At 46.4% G+C, this 18,264-nt stretch overlaps 2 protein-coding genes across 2 annotated transcripts; one reads left to right on the top strand and one right to left on the bottom strand.

Annotated features, from left to right (window-relative positions):
• Positions 1-11,326: 11,326 nt before the first annotated feature.
• Positions 11,327-12,853, top strand: LOC137898215 (leucine-rich repeat neuronal protein 1-like). The gene has a single exon (XM_068742226.1). It carries the CDS (start codon positions 11,327-11,329, stop codon positions 12,851-12,853), a length of 1,527 nt encoding a protein of 508 aa, XP_068598327.1.
• Positions 12,854-13,947: 1,094 nt separating this feature from the next.
• Positions 13,948-17,893, bottom strand: LOC137898218 (formylglycine-generating enzyme-like). Its single transcript, XM_068742228.1, has 9 exons — positions 17,820-17,893; positions 17,227-17,400; positions 17,051-17,125; positions 16,388-16,470; positions 15,819-15,941; positions 15,619-15,733; positions 15,341-15,454; positions 15,200-15,259; positions 13,948-14,553 (listed from the first exon to the last, which is right to left on the bottom strand). The coding sequence occupies exons 2-9, from the start codon at positions 17,398-17,400 to the stop codon at positions 14,455-14,457; spliced, it is 843 nt and encodes a 280-aa protein (XP_068598329.1). The 5' UTR covers positions 17,820-17,893; the 3' UTR covers positions 13,948-14,454.
• Between the last annotated feature and the right edge of the window lie 371 nt (positions 17,894-18,264).

The following is an 18,264-nucleotide window of genomic DNA, read 5'->3' as shown; positions in this document are numbered from 1 at the left end:
GAGCTGTGCGAGTTGAGCAAAGACGATTCTCAGTCACGTCAGCCTGTCTCATTTAGCTTCTTCGTGACCCACAGCATCCACCTTTAGCCTCTGAGTCATCATTAAATCATCTTCATCTGAGTGGATGCCTGAAGGGCGGATCCTCGTCTCATTGCTGCTCACCTTTTTGGGTTTTCAACGCATCTTATTTGCAGCCTCAGTCCACCAAACTCCCAAGTGCTGATAATCTCTAAATGCAAGCCCAATGGATGTGCAGTGAAACAGTCATTTTGAATGCAAACGTGTGGAATAAGATTCTGTGTGATTTCCTATTCCCCATCTGAAAGGCTGCCCTTTGAAGGCAGCACCAATCCCCCCCCCCCCCCCCCCCCCGTGCAGATCTCCAGTGAGCAGGCTGTGGGTCGACCCTTGCAGGTGTACAGGTGTACGGACATTTGCCTACATTGTTTACCTGTGGTTTCCTCTGGGGGAGGAGCCAGGCTTTGCATTTCTTTTTGCCTCTGCGCATCACAGCAACCTGTTTCCTTCTATTGTTGTTGTTTCACCCTCTGTAGTTGTATATGTGACGGGTGATAGCAGCCAAGGGTAACTAATATTCATCAAACAACCTGTTTCTTGTGCATTAAAGACTCTGTAGCTGTCACGGTTCCACTCTTCAGCTCTCTGGGGCTTTCTTGCCCTTGATGCCCTCCTCTTCCGCCCACCACCTTCTCTCTATCCTCAGCTCCGTCTCTCTGGAATCGGAGTGATTTGTAAGTGCTAATAGCTTCGCTCTCTCTCCACGCTCTTTAGCTTTTTGTCCATTGATATTAGCCAAATGGAGCTAAATTATCCCATTCACAGTCCAGAGGATTTACCCTCTAAGAATCTCATATGTTGTAAATGTTGTTGACTGCTTTTGCACAGTGCCTTTAATTATGAATGCTTTATCATTATGCCATAGAAATAATTAATCAGTATAGACCTTCTCTGCTACAGCAATAAAATGGAACACAAAAAGACCATCAGCGCCCTTAAGATAAGAAGAAGGCAGACAAAGAAGAATTTGTTAGGGGAGGATCCTGTAAAGGAGGCCAACCCACCCCCTTCTAGCCGCTCGACAAAATAATACTCTCACAGAGGACGGAGAAGCACTTCATCAGCTGCAGCAGCAACTGGGTGGAGTAGAAGGGTCTCTTCATGTCTCCCCCTAAAGAAAACCCTGATTCCCCGGTCAGAATCCGTCCGATGGATTTTCTTTTTTTCCACCTTGCTCGTTCACAAGTGGGGCAACCAGCCTGCCGTTTGAGTACAGCGTAGCACAATGCATTTATGCAAACATCCAGCAAACAGGAAAAGAGCAGCGCTCCTTTTTCAAATCAGAGGTATTTTTTTAAGTTGAAGATCTGTGAAGCGAAACAAAGGCTTGAAGTCGTTTGTAAAATAAAACCCGCCAGGGAAAGCATCTGCTTCAGCGCCACATTTTCTCTGCGTGGATGCAAAATGGTGAAGAAAAGCCCCGATGAGTCGAAACAGAACCCCAGCGGGCCTGTCGTGATATTCAGCATTATTTCCTTCTTTAGATGCAATACTGCCGTAAATCTGTCGCCAGCATCGCAGGAAAGACTCGTTCCCAGTCCAAGTCTCAGACAGAACATGCTGAACAAAGAGCAGCTGTCTTTGTTCAGATGGCCCAGGAGAGGGAGGGCTGAACAAGCAGGGATGAGGATGGAGGATGGGAAGAATCACAGACTCCTCACTTTTTAGTTTGAGCGCAGAAAAAGAGCAGAAGGGCAAAATTGACCCCATAAATCACATGCAATCACACAGTTAGGAGCTGCATGTGGTGAAACGCTACCCTGCCCATGAAGACTGGCCTAATGAGAGGCAGAAGTAATGTAATCTGTCTGTCTGTCTGTCTGTCTGTCTGCCCGATGGTGTAAATCCAATTAGGACAGGAATGAGCTTCTCAGCGGAGGTCTGTGCTCTCTGGGTGCTTTTCTAATTATTAATTATAATGAGATTTTAAAGTACCCAACGAAAGAAAGGCCACCCATTCCCTTCAGGTCTCCCTCCAAAGTCGCTCCTCTGAAATGCACGAATAGCGACTACCCAGAAGCTCCAGCTGGGAGACACAAATGTGCCATATTTTAGTCAAAGACATCACTAGACGACTCCTAAATATTATGAGCATATAATCAGAAACCATTTCACCATTTGGTCGTCATTTCAATTACTTCTCGATTCGTCACTATAAGAATAAAAATAGCATAGAACGCTAACAGTGACTGACGTTATGTACGTTGTCACTGTGGAGCACGAATGCCAACGAGCTGCAGATGTGGAACCTACGGGTGATTTAAACATGTAGAACCGACAGCTAGTCCATTATCTGAGGACAAAACGCGGGACATGTCCACTCAACTGGGAAGATATTCATGCTGGCTGTTGCCTTACGCATGTCACTAGTGCACTGTGCACGCGTAGAGGTGGCGGTGTGAACAAACCAAAGGAGCCACAGAGACGGGAAGTTGTTGCTTGGCAACGCTTGTTTGAAAGCGGCTAGCATTAGCAGCAACATTAGTCACACGACAACGCCACGTCTTCACCGTGCTCCGTCTTCTCTAACTCTGAGCTCTGCACTGCACGGTGCATAATTTAATACATTCAAAAACAGTCTGATTTAATTATGAGTTCATTCCAGCTGCGTCTGAAATGCGGCGCGAGGAAAAGTGAAAACATTTGCAGTTCTCCTCATCCTTTATTAGACATCAATGATGTAAAAGCTGCTGATGTCACACATGTTAAGATTTTGGTTATTTTGTCTGTATGAGCTGAAAGGAAGGGGGAAAAGTTGATCAATTAAACTTATCAAGTTGCTATTTGTACTTTTCCGAACACTGGGAAGCTAAGATCAGCTACCTTTGTCAATTTTTTCTGAATAAGCAAATTAGTGCGAAGAACCACCTCCCAAAGTCACTCGCACACATTTGTTAGTTGCCTTTTAATTTGTGATTGAGCCTTAACAAACCGAGCGAGACCCAAATGAAAGCCGGTCCCGAAGAGCCTCGGCTAAATTGCTCTGCTCAGCGATGGGCTGCGGAGTGGCAGGCTCTAATGTGGACACTAATGCAAAGGGACATGTGCAACAGGACTCCGGACCTCATCGCCTCTGTGCCTATTAAGACCAATTTAGAAGAGCTTTTTCACACGATGCTCACCTTGACCCTTTGCAGCACAGCTGGATGTAAACAGAACTTTATATTTACAGAGTTAATGTGTTCCATAAAAACACAAACCTGACACACTGATGTGAAAAAGTCAGCGAAATTCACACATGCCAAGGAGTCATACTCAGCCCCCATTTAGCAATTTCCCTGCATGCATTATTCATGATTCATGATCAAGGCTTGATCAAATAAGGGGCTGTGAAATGGATCTATCTCCTAAAGCCAGGTGAAGGCTACACGGGAAACAACACAAAGTACCACCTGTAAACTCTGTTGCAATCAAATAGCACCACCATGCAATAACTTGAACCTCACGGGGCTCATCATGTTCACTGAGTTGAGGCTGGAAGGTGCTGATTCATCACAGAGGGCATTTTCTGAGACTCGCTCTAGATTGCGTTGTTCTCTATTATATTGTCATTTTGCTTCCGTCTGTAGCAGATGACTTATTGGTTCCATTGATCATCTTAAACCCAAATTCAACCGTAGCAAACATGGTGGGGGGATAGTAAGGAGCACATTTAAATAGAATTGTTATCTCCACAGTGTGTGTGTGTGGGGGGGGGGGGGGGGGGGGGGGGGGGGCATCTGCAGTGCCTCCTATAGCAGAGGGTAACTTTTTTGATCACGACATTGCGTGCACAAAAACACTGCATCAGCAGCAGAACACAGTCAACGTGTCTGCATTCATTAAAGTTAAAATTGGATTTAATTAAGAAAATCAAATTAAAAGTGTGACATTTATTCTGGCTTAGAGGAAGAAAACAGAGGCATTAACATTTCATGGAAATCCATTTATGTGACTTCTCAGCATCCACTTTCTTTTCTTCCAACCTGCGTCCCATCGTTCCCTTTTTATGTACGTAGTATCTGACACGTCTTTGATCGAAAGCGCACTCTAGCACGAGGAATGGAAACTTCGCTCCTCAGCAGAGTGTAATGCAGCAAAATGATGGGAATCGTTTTGAGAACGGTAAAACGGGGGGCAGGCATTCTGTGTGACTGGTTTTCCCAGATGGCCATGTGGAGGGAGCTGTGTGATCAGAGATCTAATAAACCGGTGGATATGCGGCATCGCTTTCCTGGGAGGGAGATGTTGCCATAGCAACCACACCACAAGCGCTGCAGGTTAATGGTGGGAAATTACAATTTGCTGGTGGCTAACTCGCACAAAGTGATGGCTGACTTGCCTTAAAGGCTTTAATGGTGGGAGAACAATGTCAATGGTTCCACATTACAGCTTTCATTTTTTGGCAACGCTTGTTAACATGTTTTTCTTCAGATTAAACAGCAAACAAATGAGATATAGTTTGTGAGCTGCAGAGGTGCTGATGGTTGGCCTCTGTTTTCTCGACAGAGCTGGGCATGCGCTTCCCCTGTGCTTCAACTGGGCAGTAAAAGAGTTGAATCATTAATGTTAATCTCAGAGGCAGAAAGAAACAGGAGGAGCTCAGACGTTCACTCTGAGGATGATGAGGGAGAAGCCATTCATACCCAGAGGCTCAGAGGAAAAAGGGATTCTTCATAAAGGGAATATTTACAGTCTCTTTGTTTCATCTTTTGAAAGGCCCATTTTATGTGAAAGCAGCCAATTTAAGATCTATTTCAAAAGGTTTTGAACTTGAAATATAAAGAAAAACTGTTTGTGCACTATTCAGATAACTCAGCTCTCCACCGTCATTGCTCCTCATTATACGATGCCCTGACCTAGAATCTACAGTCGCATTGGGTTCATTATTAGTGTGAGATTCAAGACTCCACAATCCCTCTCAGTTCATTTTTCAGGGTACGTCACATCTGACACCAAACTGGGAAAGCAGATCAATTCAGTAGCATGCTATCTCCCAGCAGTGAATTTAAAGTAAGCCTCAGAACTTTAAATATTCTGGTTACTTGGATTCAGATCTTTGATGCGTGGTCGATCTTATGTGTCTTTTACTTTTGTCAAAGTATTTTATTTTTTTAAATAATCCTGCCAACAGACAGACAAATGATTCGACCAAGAATTTTGATCCTAAATGGAACGACAACCTCGTGTTGATTTTCAATCAGGAATATATAAATTATAAAAATATAAATGCCAACTTGATTGGCATTGCTTGATTCCAGAATAAACAGCCAAACCCTGCAGATGACAGCCGGGCTTTCTTGTCTCAACAAAGGTGAGATCGCGTCCCTTCTCTGTAGCTGCAGTTTAGATGAGAAGCAGTGAAGCAGCTCCCAAAGCAGCAGCTCAGACACAAAGTGAAGAAACGTTGTCATATTCGCTGCTCCCCTTGGAGAGGAGGAGGAGGAGGAGGAGGAGGAGGAGAGAGCATACAAACAAGTGCAGGTTTGAAAGGAGAGAAGTGTGTGCTTTCGAGTGTGACGCAGAGATTTGACGTTCCAGTGAAAGGAGTTTCCTGATTATTATGAGCTTTAATTATGAAGTAATTACTTTCCTATCGCGCGGGCTTTCTTTTTATGTGCTCCTCTGTCTCTTGTCCTGATTGGCTGTGAATGAACTTAATGCTGAGAGAATATAGTGACAATGAAACAGCAATAGAGGGACATTCAGACACCGTGAAGCGCCGACAGACCACGTGCTCCTCCTGCGGGGTTGGGACTGACGTCCCCGCGGGGTGAGGCTGGCTGATCACCACTGGCTGACGCGCTCCGGTCCAGCTGCCCTGCGCCAGGCGCGGCTGCTCGTCGGTGGAGGCTGTGCGCGGCGCGCTCGCGGTTTACCCTGCGAGGTCCGGAGCAGATATCAGCGCTTTGAACGGATCCACTCCTGAACGCGGTTCTCTTCAGCACCGCGTCCCGTCTCGCATCCCCCCTGGAGCGTCCTCAGACCGTGCATGGAGCCTGCAGCAGTCTGACGCACGGAGGACGCAGCGCGTCGTGGGTGAGAGTGATGTGTGTTTATCTGGGTGCGTGTTTATTCATGTCTTCCAAGGATGAAACAAAAGGCATTGTTCCTCCGTAGCGTTAACAAAAAGAAAACGGAAAACGCGTCTATACTTATCGATGACTATTGATCAGCGTTAATCCATGTGCGCTTTGGCTCAGAGTTGTGTCGGCTTTTCAAGGGCATCGTGCGCTGCAGTCTATACGTGTGCACGCTGTGTGATTATTATGATCACTTATCGCATCTCAATAATTGATCAACGTGAGCTGATAGGCGATAAGAGTTTAGAAGCCATGAAACAGGAATAATACGCTCTGCAAATGTCAGCGTTTATCCTCATGCACGGTTTCATGCCATTAAAGCCAGAGATTGCTGTCAGAGGGATCGATATTGTTGTATTTCGCTGCACTTTGATCGCTGTGATAGCGGCGTCCACAAACTGCAGCATCACTTGCCCGTGCAAGCTGCAGGCTTCCTGTTGTTTCACCAAGCCGGCCTGCCGGGTGAGGAAGCAGAGGAGATAGACGACTCTCTAGATGCTGCTCACGGGGCTGAGGAAGCATCTTTAGTGAGCGCTGCTGCTGGGCGGCCAACACAACAAAGGAATCATTATTATCAAGGTGTTCAGGTCGATACACACGTCAGGACAAGATGATCATATTTTATTTTCCATTTGTTGCAGGTCTTCTCAATGTAATTGATTTTGTCTTGGGAGTTAGACAATTGTCACCCGATGAGCCAATGCAGGAGAGTTTAGGAGCCCACGGTACCCCCCCCAGTCTTGACGATGCGTGTCCTCAGCTGGTAATGGGGAGCGTGAGAACCTCCCGGAACAAAGACTCCTCCTGGGCTGTCTATTGTGAACCATAGGGCCTAACTCTGCAACAGGTGCTGCAGCTTGACCTTCTGACCTTGTGAGAAGGCTAACACGGAAACACGCCGGTCACTGAGAGGTTTTGTCGCGTGATGTTATTGCTGACTCACCTGTTTTTTCCTCATTGCAAGTGAAAAATAATTTTGTCTTATTCCTTTGTGCACTGCCTCACAATGCAAGAGGAAATAATCCTCCATCTTAGTCTCTGCGTTGCACTTAGTGTATTCGGAGTTGTGTAAATGTAAATGTATTGTTAAAATAAAAAATAACGTAGGGGTCCATTCACCGTAATTAATTTAATAAGAAAAGTCAGTTTTACTCACGCAGGTTCCTCTTTGTTGACCTGATTGGAGACTTTGGCTTTGTCAGCGATGAGTGATTGATGCTCCGGTGACAACATGGGGAGCGATGGGGCAGGAATGGGAAAGGAAACTATAAACTATGTGAAGATCTATCTCAGTTCCACAGGACAATAAAAATGATCCTGCTGCTTGATCAGTTCGAGCTGCTCCCTGGCAGGCCGCTCTTTCGGCCGCTCTCTGAACCGTTTGACAAGGAGTCTCGTTCGTCTCCTCGACTTGGTTCTCCTCAAAGTTCTGGATGTGTTTAACCGACTTCAAGTAAATCAATTCCCTTCTTCTGCTTCCATCTCCAGTTTCCTGGACGACCCTTCAACCATACCCAGTTAAATATAACGGCATGCACATTTTAACAGCATCTGGAGTAAACGGTGCATACGTCTGCAGCATGCTTTCATCGAAGTCTTTTGATTTCCTCACTTTCTCTTCAGCCCTGTTGTGTTTTCCGTTCAGCAGCTTCCTCCCGGGACCTTCTAATTGAAGCAGAGCTCTCAATCCTCGCCTCCTTTACTTGCGCTCTTCTCCCTGAGTGGACAGGCATCCTTCTTCTCCTCAGTTCTTCACCGCTGCAATCAGCAGCTGCTCCCAAGCCCTGTGTGGTGTGAAGCGAGGCGCCTGCATACTAATGGAGCAGGAACAGGATGTCTCTCAGGCCACGGAGGAAACATCAGGCAGCAGGACTCAGATTCTGGATTGGTCTTGAAAAACTGCGGCTCAGATTTGGATATATGAGAAAGTGGTTTATTGAACTCTGGTGAATCCGATCACGTGCACGTGATATGAGTGTGAGCTTTTTGCCACGTGGTTCTGCCACCTGTCCGTACCGGTGGTGACGCTTTCTGCATATTCTTTCAAAGAAGTGTTGAAACTAGTAGCTGTTTTCTCACGTGTCCTCGTCTGGTTGTTAAACAGACGCGCCGCTGGCATAGCCGTTGCTAAGGTGACGGCATGTCTGAGCCTGTTGTGCAGCAACTGATTTAGACACACGGCTTACATTTTGCACCCAGCGAAACGTGCCACAGGAGTTGAAGGCAAAGCTTAATAACCTGCTATTAAAAAAGGATGATGTCGGTGAGACAGGAAGTGTAATATCACTATTGGAAAGTGTAAAAAACAAATAGTTCTATTTAGTCAAACCTCAAATATGAATATAAATGAATCCATTTTCTTGTAGACGAGACGATCTCAGTTGTCTCGTCTACAGACACTTTATGCATCTTGCGGGTCATGGGTGTCGCTGGAGGCGGGGTACACCCGAACAAACATTTCATACGGTCCCCCTGCATCTGCGTTCCTGCAGTTACTCTGATTATCTTCGTTGCTCCCAGGCGTGTCCAGATGCTGTCGTGTCTCATAAAAGCATTAATGAAGCAGACAAAGCTAATCATGTCCCACAATCACATCTTCCTGTCTCGCTTTGAACCTCAGCGACAGTGATCCTCGTTTTAAAGGTTTATGGAAAGCCCACTGGAAATAGCAGCTACTGTCGACGTATATTCCTCAACGTGTGAGTAGATTTAAAACCTCATGAGGATTGGGTGTGCAGAGAGAATAAACCCCTCCTGCTGCAGGCTTCAGTTCCGACAGTCAGATGGATTATGCCAAGATGTTCAGGGACTTTTGCGCCTCCTTCCAGCCATCTGTATATGAGAGCTGAATACGAATGGTGAACAGGATTTATATTCTGTGGTGCTGTGAGGTGCGTTCTATCTAGACCCATATGTATGCATGCATTTTCAAATGATCCCTCTTGTGTAATTGGTCACTTCAGATCAGATTAGATTATCAGGATGCAGGCATCCATCCTGGTTTGCTTTGACGTCTCAAAGCTGACATTCAGCTTTTGTTTGATTCCATCTAGCGAACGACAAACATGCATGCAAACACAACCGAATGAATTCATGCACTGTTGTTTCAAACGGTGAGATCTGCTGGTAGAAGTAGGTTGAAGTAGAAAACGTTGAGAGAGAGACAACTTTTTCTCAGGCCCAAAGATCCACCCACACGCAAAATGTCATCAAAACCTGTCAGCAACTTTTGAGAGAAACCAACACACAACATCCTACGACTCGCACTGGCATAGGGAGAAAGGTGGCAACGGCAAACCTTTTCAGTTGAGCTGGTCTGTGGCCAGTAATAAATATTTGTTTGTGTACTGGGTGGCTTGTAAATATACAATATATTTGTTTACTGCAGTGATTATAAACCAAGTCCTCCTGTACCAATATCAGCATGTTTCCGAGTGATTGCTAAATCAAAGTGATAACACAACATTATGCGTAGATGTATTATAGGATACATCTTCTATCATATTTGTAGCTGCTGATGTCATTTGGCTTTATTAGGTCTGTGTCTGACATTCCTACAAAGGATTCCTGAATCCTAAATCACCCTCCGTTTCAGTGGTTCATATCCCTTTACTCAATTGGCTGTCTCGCAGCGGCTAATCAATTATTGGTTGATGGATTGAGATGATTATCTCGTGATGTTGCCTTATTGGTCCTCGTCACCTGCCGTATGGCCTTGTTCATTCATTTGCCAGATGCGGAAGTGATTGAGTAGGGATGAATATTAATGCGTTTCATCAATATGTTGATTTCAGTGTTGTGCTGTTTGTTACACTCCTTAGACTTAGATAATTTGTGAATTTTAAGTGATAAAATCCACCATATTTTATACTTCTCATCTTAGTCTGAGCAAACTTAATTGAGTACGTTGCCCAAACATCAGTCACCAGCTTTAAATTCCGCGTCACACATGTATGACTTCCTCCCGGCGGCTTTGATCATAAGCAGCGAGTGATTAACCGTCGAGAGCCCACGCTCACTTTTCATTAAGCTCGTTGTGTAACGGGCTCACAGCCCGAGCCGCCGGCGGTACCGACCACACACACTTCAAGAGGATCACTGACGCCAAGCTGGGATGAAGATCATCAAGGCGTGTCGTAATCTTTGAGAAGGCAAACACAACACAACATGCAAGCAGTGCCGATATCGCCGTCATCACGGCTATTTTATATACCCACACAAAAATAACTGCTACTCTTTTATTTAAAAATACAGAAGTGACTTTTTCTGAATGTTCGAGTTCTTTCCAAATTGTGTCTGGCTGCGGAGGAGCTTGTTAAAAGGGAGGAAGGACATGCATTTAATTTAATTTAACATTTCTCCTCTTCTGCTTTTACTTCTTTTTAAAGCTACACTCTGAAGACAAAGTGACCAGATGATCCTCTGAGGCCTGGGATCTCCTCTCGGGGAGCTGCCTACAGCGTCTACCTAAGAGCAAAGCAGAAGGATGCTCGGGAATCTTCCCTCCGATCTTTCCCCGGAACACTGCCTCTAATTTAAGCCTCGTGTGAGCAGGGAGAGCAGACAGCATGACGCTCAGCTCACCTTGGTCTCTTCTGTTCTGGCTGCGAGTAGCTTTGCTTCTTACCTGTCTGTCACCCATACGTGGCAAAGATTGTCCACGTTTGTGTGTGTGTGAGATCCGCCCATGGTTCACACCTCGGTCCACCTACAGGGAGGCGAGCACAGTGGACTGCAATGACTTGAGGCTTGCACACATCCCGACCAACCTTTCCACAGACACACAGGTGTTACTGCTCCAAAGCAATGCTATCGCTCACACCCGTGGAGAACTGGAGGCACTATTCAACCTGACTGAGTTGGACCTATCCCAGAACAACTTCAGCACCGTGGAGGCCGTTGGCCTCGCAGGCATGAACCAGCTGACCACCCTGCATCTAGAGGAGAACCAGATCAGCCAGCTGCCAGACCACTGCCTTGGAAAGCTGTCAAACCTCCAAGAACTCTACATCAACCACAACCAGATAAGCTCCATCTCCCCTCGTGCATTTGCAGGATTGCACAGCCTGCTGCGCCTTCACCTTAACTCCAACAGGCTCCGTGTCATAGACAGTCGCTGGTTTGAAGAAACACCTAACCTTGAGATCCTCATGATTGGCGAGAACCCAGTATTTGGCCTGCTAGACATGAGCTTTAAGCCTCTTGGAAAACTAAGAAGTCTGGTTTTGGCTGGCATGGATCTCACTGATGTTCCAGCAAATGCGTTTGTCGGTTTGGATAACCTTGAAAGCATTTCTTTCTATGATAACAAATTGGTGAAAATCCCTCAACTGTCCCTTCAAAAAGTTCACAATCTGAAATTTTTGGATTTAAACAAAAATCCAGTTCACAAAATCCAGGAAGGGGATTTTCGGAACATGTTACACCTGAAGGAGCTGGGCGTCAACAGCATGATGGAGTTGGTGTCGATTGACCGCTACGCTCTGGACAACCTACCAGAATTGACGAAGCTGGAAGTCACCAACAATCCGAAATTGTCTTACGTCCACAGGTTGGCTTTTCGGGACATGCCTTCCTTGGAGAGCTTGATGCTCAACAACAATGCCCTCACTGCCCTTCACCAGCACACTGTGGACGTGCTGCCTAATCTGCGGGAGATCAGTCTGCACAGCAACCCACTGCGCTGCGACTGTGTCATTCAGTGGATGAGTTCCAACAGGACCACGGTGCGCTTCATGGAGCCCCTGGCCATGCTGTGCATGTCACCATCAGAACTCAAAGGCCAGCGTGTTCGAGGGCTGGGGCTGCTGGAGGCTCCAGAGCAATGCCTCCCCCTCATATGCCACAACACCTTTCCCAATCACTTGGACCTGGAGCTGGACACGAGTGTCAGTCTTGACTGCAGGGCCATGGCCGAGCCGGAGCCTGAGATCTACTGGGTGACTCCTCTAGGGACCAAAATCACCCTCGACACGGTGTCTGAGCGGTACCACCTGAGCAGAGAAGGAACCCTGCGCCTGTCTCGTGTTCAGGTGAGGGATTCTGGCCATTACACTTGTGTGGCCCAGAACACCGAAGGCGCCGACACGTGGGTCGCCACCGTCCGCGTAAATGGAACCCTCCTCGACAGCACCCAGGTGATGAAAATCTCTGTCAAGCAGACGGAGTCACGCTCGATCCTCGTCTCCTGGAAGATCAATTCGAACGTCATGTCTTCCAACCTGAAGTGGGCCTCGGCCACCATGAAGATCGATAATCCGCACATCACCTACACGGCTCGCGTCCCTGTAGACGTCCACGAGTACAACCTCACGCACCTTCAACCGGCCACCGAATACGAGATATGCCTCACGGTCTCCAACGTCCACCTGCAGACGCATAAGTCTTGTGTTAACGTGACAACGCGTGGCGCCACCTTTGCCCTGGACCTGTCCGACCAGCATCCGAGTGTGGCTGTGCTGGCTGTCATGGCGACCATGTTGGCCTTCCTCAGTCTCGCCACTGTGGGTGTCTGCCTGGCTCGCAGATGGAAGAGAAAGAACTACCATCACTCGCTGAAGAACTATATGCTGAAGACTTCCTCCATCCCCCTGAACGAGCTGTACCCTCCGCTCATCAACTTGTGGGAGGCGGAGGGCGAGAAGGACAAAGATGGCAGCACAGAGGGAAAACCCTCTCCCGTCGACACCACGCGTAGTTATTACGTGTGGTGAGCACCGCTCCGGCAGAACAAAAGCAGGATGTTTTGCCATTTTAGCGCAGAATTCAAATGTGTTTTGTATTCTGAGCGTCGCTAACCAGAGGCAGGATTTCTATTAGTATCGCGCATCGCCTTCGTTTTCTTCTCTCTTGTAATTGATTTGAACTCTCCAAGATAGCAGCTGCGTTTTGCCTTCTTGTCGTCTTAGTTACTCTGCTCTCCTCATTGTGGCATATTTTTGGCTCATTATCCTTTGGGTTGGTAAAAGCAGCAGCAGCGGCCGACGATCTTCTTGCATTCGAAATCAGTGTTTCTCCTCTCTTTTGTAAAACAGGTCAACTGTTGTGCACCGTTAGAAAACGGAGTATAAACTCCAGGTTTAAACTGACAGCCGAGTGTAGAATTATTCAACCGTCTACTGAATATTAGCAATTGTGCAGTAACGTTGTATCAACTATACCTTTGAACTTTATTATTTAATTTGTATGACATAGAATTTGTTTGCCACTTGATATGAAATTAACACTAGGAATACAAATGCTTGTTAAAACACTAGATTTATTTTTTACCAAGTTGGACTGGAAACATATTGATCCTTTGTGTGTTCAATCCTTTATTTTGTTATTTGTTTAGCTTATTTCCACATGAAATATGTATGCTGATGTAGGTGAAATAAAGTTTTTGGGTTCTTTTGCAGACATTTTCTTTACCCTATTGTAATCCTAGAGCTATCGTGGCATCTTGACAGGCACGCTCACTTCCTGGGAACACGTGGTTTCATATGGATTTTAAATTGCATGTCTTAAGTCCATCTCCGTCCAAAATGTACCGAGTCAGCGTTACTCCATCACAACACCCAGAACCAATCATACAGAGCTGTGTCAGCTTAATATGCAAGCACATACATACACACAGGAAAGAGACACACAAATACTTTGACATGTGCTGCCCCCTAGTGCACACTGCAACTAAAACATGTTTCTTTTTGCTCATTGAGGTCACTAATTAAACTTACTAATAGCAAAGGTAGTTAGTCGCTAATGTTTAGCATCAACTAAAGACTTCAGTTTATCCCTTTGAATCACATGAAGAGAGATAAAAGCCACTTGTGCATTTTATTTTATTACAGCTGCTTAGAAAAATAAGAGAGAAAAAACAACAGCAATATTTTGTATTCCCAAATGTCAGATTTGTCAGTGTTCTCAAATGCATTCATTCATCCTCCGGACCGCCTCTTCCGTTACCGGGCCCAGCTGGAGCCTATCCCAACAACCATTTTACAATATTTTTAAAGCAAGCATTTGAACTCTTCATCTGGATCTCAGCTCCATAAAAAATATCTGTTTACAAAGATTTCTGTGACATTTAAAATGAGTACACTAAAAATAGCCATTTCAGGGCAAACAAACAGACACGATGACTTGAAAAATGAACCCTGACCCTCTACAGCTGTTTGTTTATTTATTTATTTATTATTATTATTAATGTGGAAGTTTAAAAATGTATAAATCTGGAAAACAAGACATCTCCAATATCTCTTGTTCAAATTGCTCATCAGTTGCACGGAGATTAACGAGCATCTGGAAGAAGAGTGTTCAAGATAAGCAGATCGCATCACTGATCCTGAGACACACAGCGGAAACCAAGATTAGAGGCAGAGCTGTCTGGAGTGTTCTGGCTCCGGGCTGCACATCTGTATCTGTAACAATAGGACTGGAGAAATATATTCAGCATTAGAAACTCCTTTCCGCTCTCCTGCAGAGCGACCACACCCCGGCTGGGCCACGCGTTCACCCATCCTGCACCCGGTCGATTTGTGCACGCCTGACTGATGTCCTGCCCCGCCTCACATGGTTTATTCACATGAAAACAAAACCTTTTTTTTTTTGCATGCAATTAGTTACATTTCCATGGCAACCAATGTGGGTGTCAAGCAAAATAGAAGGTCACCAGTGGCATTGCAGAAAGCGTGAATGCACCATATGGGTTGGCACAAGTTCGCTTGTCGTCTTTAAGTTTGTTAAATCCAGAACAAAAACATCCAGCGAACAAGAATGTGAGAGACTCGCCACAGCAGAGCTTTAACTTCACTCAAGGCTGCATTTTCCCTTTCTAATAATCACTTGAAGAGTAATAAGTTGCCCCCCCCCTGCTCATTGTAGAATGCTGATGTCAGAGCTATTGTCTGGATTCAATAGTTGCCATAAAACAGATTTGCGCCGCTAGCAATACGTTTTCTTTTCGCTGTTGCTCACTGCCTACAGAATGTCAAGCGTCAGATTTAACTCGAATGCTCAACGATCAGCAGGGATCAATAAAGCATTGATTCGCACAGAAGTGAGGCGATCGCCTCCTTTACCTTGTGGCACATGTATGACCCGCCCTTCTTCACCTTGTCTGTTCCTGATGGAGGGCCAATCTGAACGAGACAAAATGATCAGGTGACAAAGCAAGGAACAAACCTGTGGAACTTCAACGCTGACTAATATAAATATTTTACTGGGTTCTGTTGCTCGTCTGTGGTGTGATGCACAGTCCACCAATCTGAGGTCCACTCCCACACGTTCCCCGCCATGTCAAACAGACCGAAACCGTTGGCAGGAAAGGCCTTGGCCTGTAAGGAGCGAGTAGGATTAGGACCACTAGGATGCCCTGCTGGACAGCGTGGAGGGCGTGGCAGCGCGTTGGCTGGATGCACCAGTGCGTGTTTACTGGTTTAATAAGCCTTTCTCTCATTGGTATCAGCATAAGCTCTCCAGCTTTCCCTCCGAGTCTTACCGGCGAGGTTGTGACGTAGCCATCTTCTGCAGAGTTATGTTTGGGGAAGTCCCCTTGCCAAAGGTTGGCATAGTGTTGCCCGTTAGGGTTCAGCTTGTTTCCCCAGGGGTAAAGCCTAAAAGCAGGGGCAAGTATGTCAGGAAACAAACACGGCATACGCCAGATGAGGGTCTCTGACGCATAAAGAGGAAATACCAGACCTGTCTTTAAGGCCGCCTCTGCAGGCATACTCCCACTCAGCCTCTGTGGGAAGTCTCTTATGGAAATGGGAGCAGTAAGCGACAGCATCTGCCCAGGACACATGAACAACTGGATGGTCCAGCCTGCGAAAGACCCCCCAACAAGGCTTTAATTAACTACCGAGCCTGCACTCGGCCGATCGTGTTGCTTTCGCTGTAGGACGTAACCAGAAAATTAGGTTTTGATCGTTTGGAAGACAGTCCGGGGTTTTTGTTTGGCCCCTTCTCTAAGCTAAGTTAACGACAACATGAGGTTGCAGCTCTGTTTGCCTTCTGCACAGAGAATGTGATTTTACAGACTGTGACTTTAGAATCTAGAGCCCCTTCGTCTCCAGCGGACGTGGAATCCCTTTCATGGCCAGTGTGGAGAGGACATTACTTCAAGACAATCTTGTGTAGATGATTCATTTCAGATGCAAAATAAAAGCTTCTGGGTTAACAGGGAAAGCACGAGTTTAAGATGTGCTAAATCCTTTATATACTTCCCTTTAATAGTAAGCCATATTTTGGAGTAAGAAGAGTTTTTATACCTCTCTGTGATGTCGGAGTCTGGACCGTACGGCTGCCTCCAATTTGCTCCCTTGACTGGAAGCCACCAGGGGGCAGCAGCAACCTGACATAAACAGTGACAGGGGGGGGGGGGGTCACTAATTGATACTGTGCTTTTACAATCGTCATCACATGCACACTTCTGGTTCCCCTACAGTGAAAACAATGTAAAGACGTTAAGGATGTTTCCAGTATTGCCGTTTCCACGGTGACTGCACGCCGCCTTCTCGGCCGTGATTGGGCTGCACATGACAGCTGAGATGAAACAGTAAATTCCCGGCTGTCTGGCTTTCGTCTGTGAGAGGCCTGCTGCGATCAGAGCTCTAAGAAGCAATCTGTGAACAGTGGAAGCGAAAAATATGTGCGACTGGTACTTTGAAGATTTCTGGAAAAAGGCTTGGTGCACACGTACCCTGAAGACGTTTTATTTTAATGTCTACTTTATCATAAGGCAAAAGGACAACACTATAAAAAAATGCATTTTTTTAATTCCCATGCCGTCTCCGTGGTCTCCATGCGTCTGAAATCTTTCTAGAGGACTCCAAAAGGCAGAGACTGATCGTGGCACCGACCATGCCTCACACAGGTGTGGCACCAAACAACGAGCTGCAAAGGTAGAGCAACTTCTGAAATGTCTGACTTACTGCTTGGGTGATTTGGGCTTTGACACTCTGGCTCAATAGTTCTTCAAATACAAACGAATCCCCAAATTTCTCCGCCTAAGACCAGGAGGGAAGAAAACAACAACAACAACAACCTGTGAGCAAAGAAGATACGCAACGAACACGACGTTCAGATAACCTCCGGCACGGAGCCACACCTCAGCAATGTACCCTGAGACGTTAGCGAAGCTCTGGAACTGCTGGTTGGTGACTTCCTTGATGTCCATGTAGAATGAGTCCACTTGCACCAGCCTCTGGGGGCCCTCGCCGTCTGCTGGGATACCTGGGCTATCTGTTCCCATGAGGAACTCTCCTCCAGAGATCAGCACCATCTGCACGGACAATGAGGTTCTGTTTTTGACGCCTGTCTGTTAGATGTGAACTATCACGCACGATGTCTTCTGGATCTGATCCAGAATGAGGTCAGGAATGTATTTTTTTGAATTTTAACATTGAAAACTCCATTTATGGATTCAAAAATGAGTAAAAAAAATAATCCGATTCAGTTTTACTTTTCATGGTTGGTGTGTTAAGATACCAAGAACAATTTAGAACCTTTTGACGATGATCCGGATCAACATCTGGATCCAGGAACTTTTAAATACACGACCGGGTTATTTATTTATTGCGCTTTCAGATTGCTTTTTGAGTTACACCTATAAAAGGTTATTCTAAATCAGGCTCATGTGATCGATAACAGTCAGCAGCCCTGAACTGGATCCGGTCTCAGGACCGGATCCCGTCTTCCTACCTGGCGCAGCGCTTCCCTCTCGTGTCCCGGGGCCCCCGGGGGCCTCTCGGCCGGCTGCGCTGCGGCCGTCCAGCCCTCCGGGGGCTCCAGAGCAGCGGCTCGCTTCGGGCTCCCGCAGCCGCAGCTCGCCGCTCCCCTGCGGGCCGTCGGGTCCCGCCTCAGCCCCGCACGAATCCCGAACGCACATCGCGTTAGTTACACAACAAAAGAAAACAACGAAGCACATCCCGCGCAGCATTGCTGCAGGACACGTCTCAGAACGTCATGCTGTCGACGCGCTCACTTCCGCAAAGTCACGTGGGCGGTCAGCTGGTCGGTTAACCCTTTCCCTCCACGCTTGTTTTTGTTTAGAACCGGGACATTCTTTTGGGCTGTAAACATCTTGTTGTTTAAATTCAACATGAGCCAGTGACGTAGATGATGACGCAATTATTCAAACAAACCA

Source organism: Brachionichthys hirsutus, chromosome 8 (genome assembly GCF_040956055.1).
Source record: "Brachionichthys hirsutus isolate HB-005 chromosome 8, CSIRO-AGI_Bhir_v1, whole genome shotgun sequence".
NCBI classification, from domain to species: domain Eukaryota; kingdom Metazoa; phylum Chordata; class Actinopteri; order Lophiiformes; family Brachionichthyidae; genus Brachionichthys; species Brachionichthys hirsutus.
This window is presented reverse-complemented; position numbering and strand designations above follow the sequence as displayed.

Coding starts and splice junctions, on each gene's coding strand:
- LOC137898215 (XM_068742226.1), top strand. CDS start 11,327: ATGAGCTTTAAGCCTCTTGGAAAACTAAGAAGTCTGGTTTTGGCTGGC.
- LOC137898218 (XM_068742228.1), bottom strand. CDS start 17,400: ATGGTGCTGATCTCTGGAGGAGAGTTCCTCATGGGAACAGATAGCCCA. Junction 15,260..15,340: donor CAGACGAGCAACAGAACCCA/GTAAAATATTTA, acceptor TGTCTCGTTCAG/ATTGGCCCTCCATCAGGAAC. Junction 14,554..15,199: donor GGTCATACATGTGCCACAAG/GTAAAGGAGGCG, acceptor ATATTTCTCCAG/TCCTATTGTTACAGATACAG.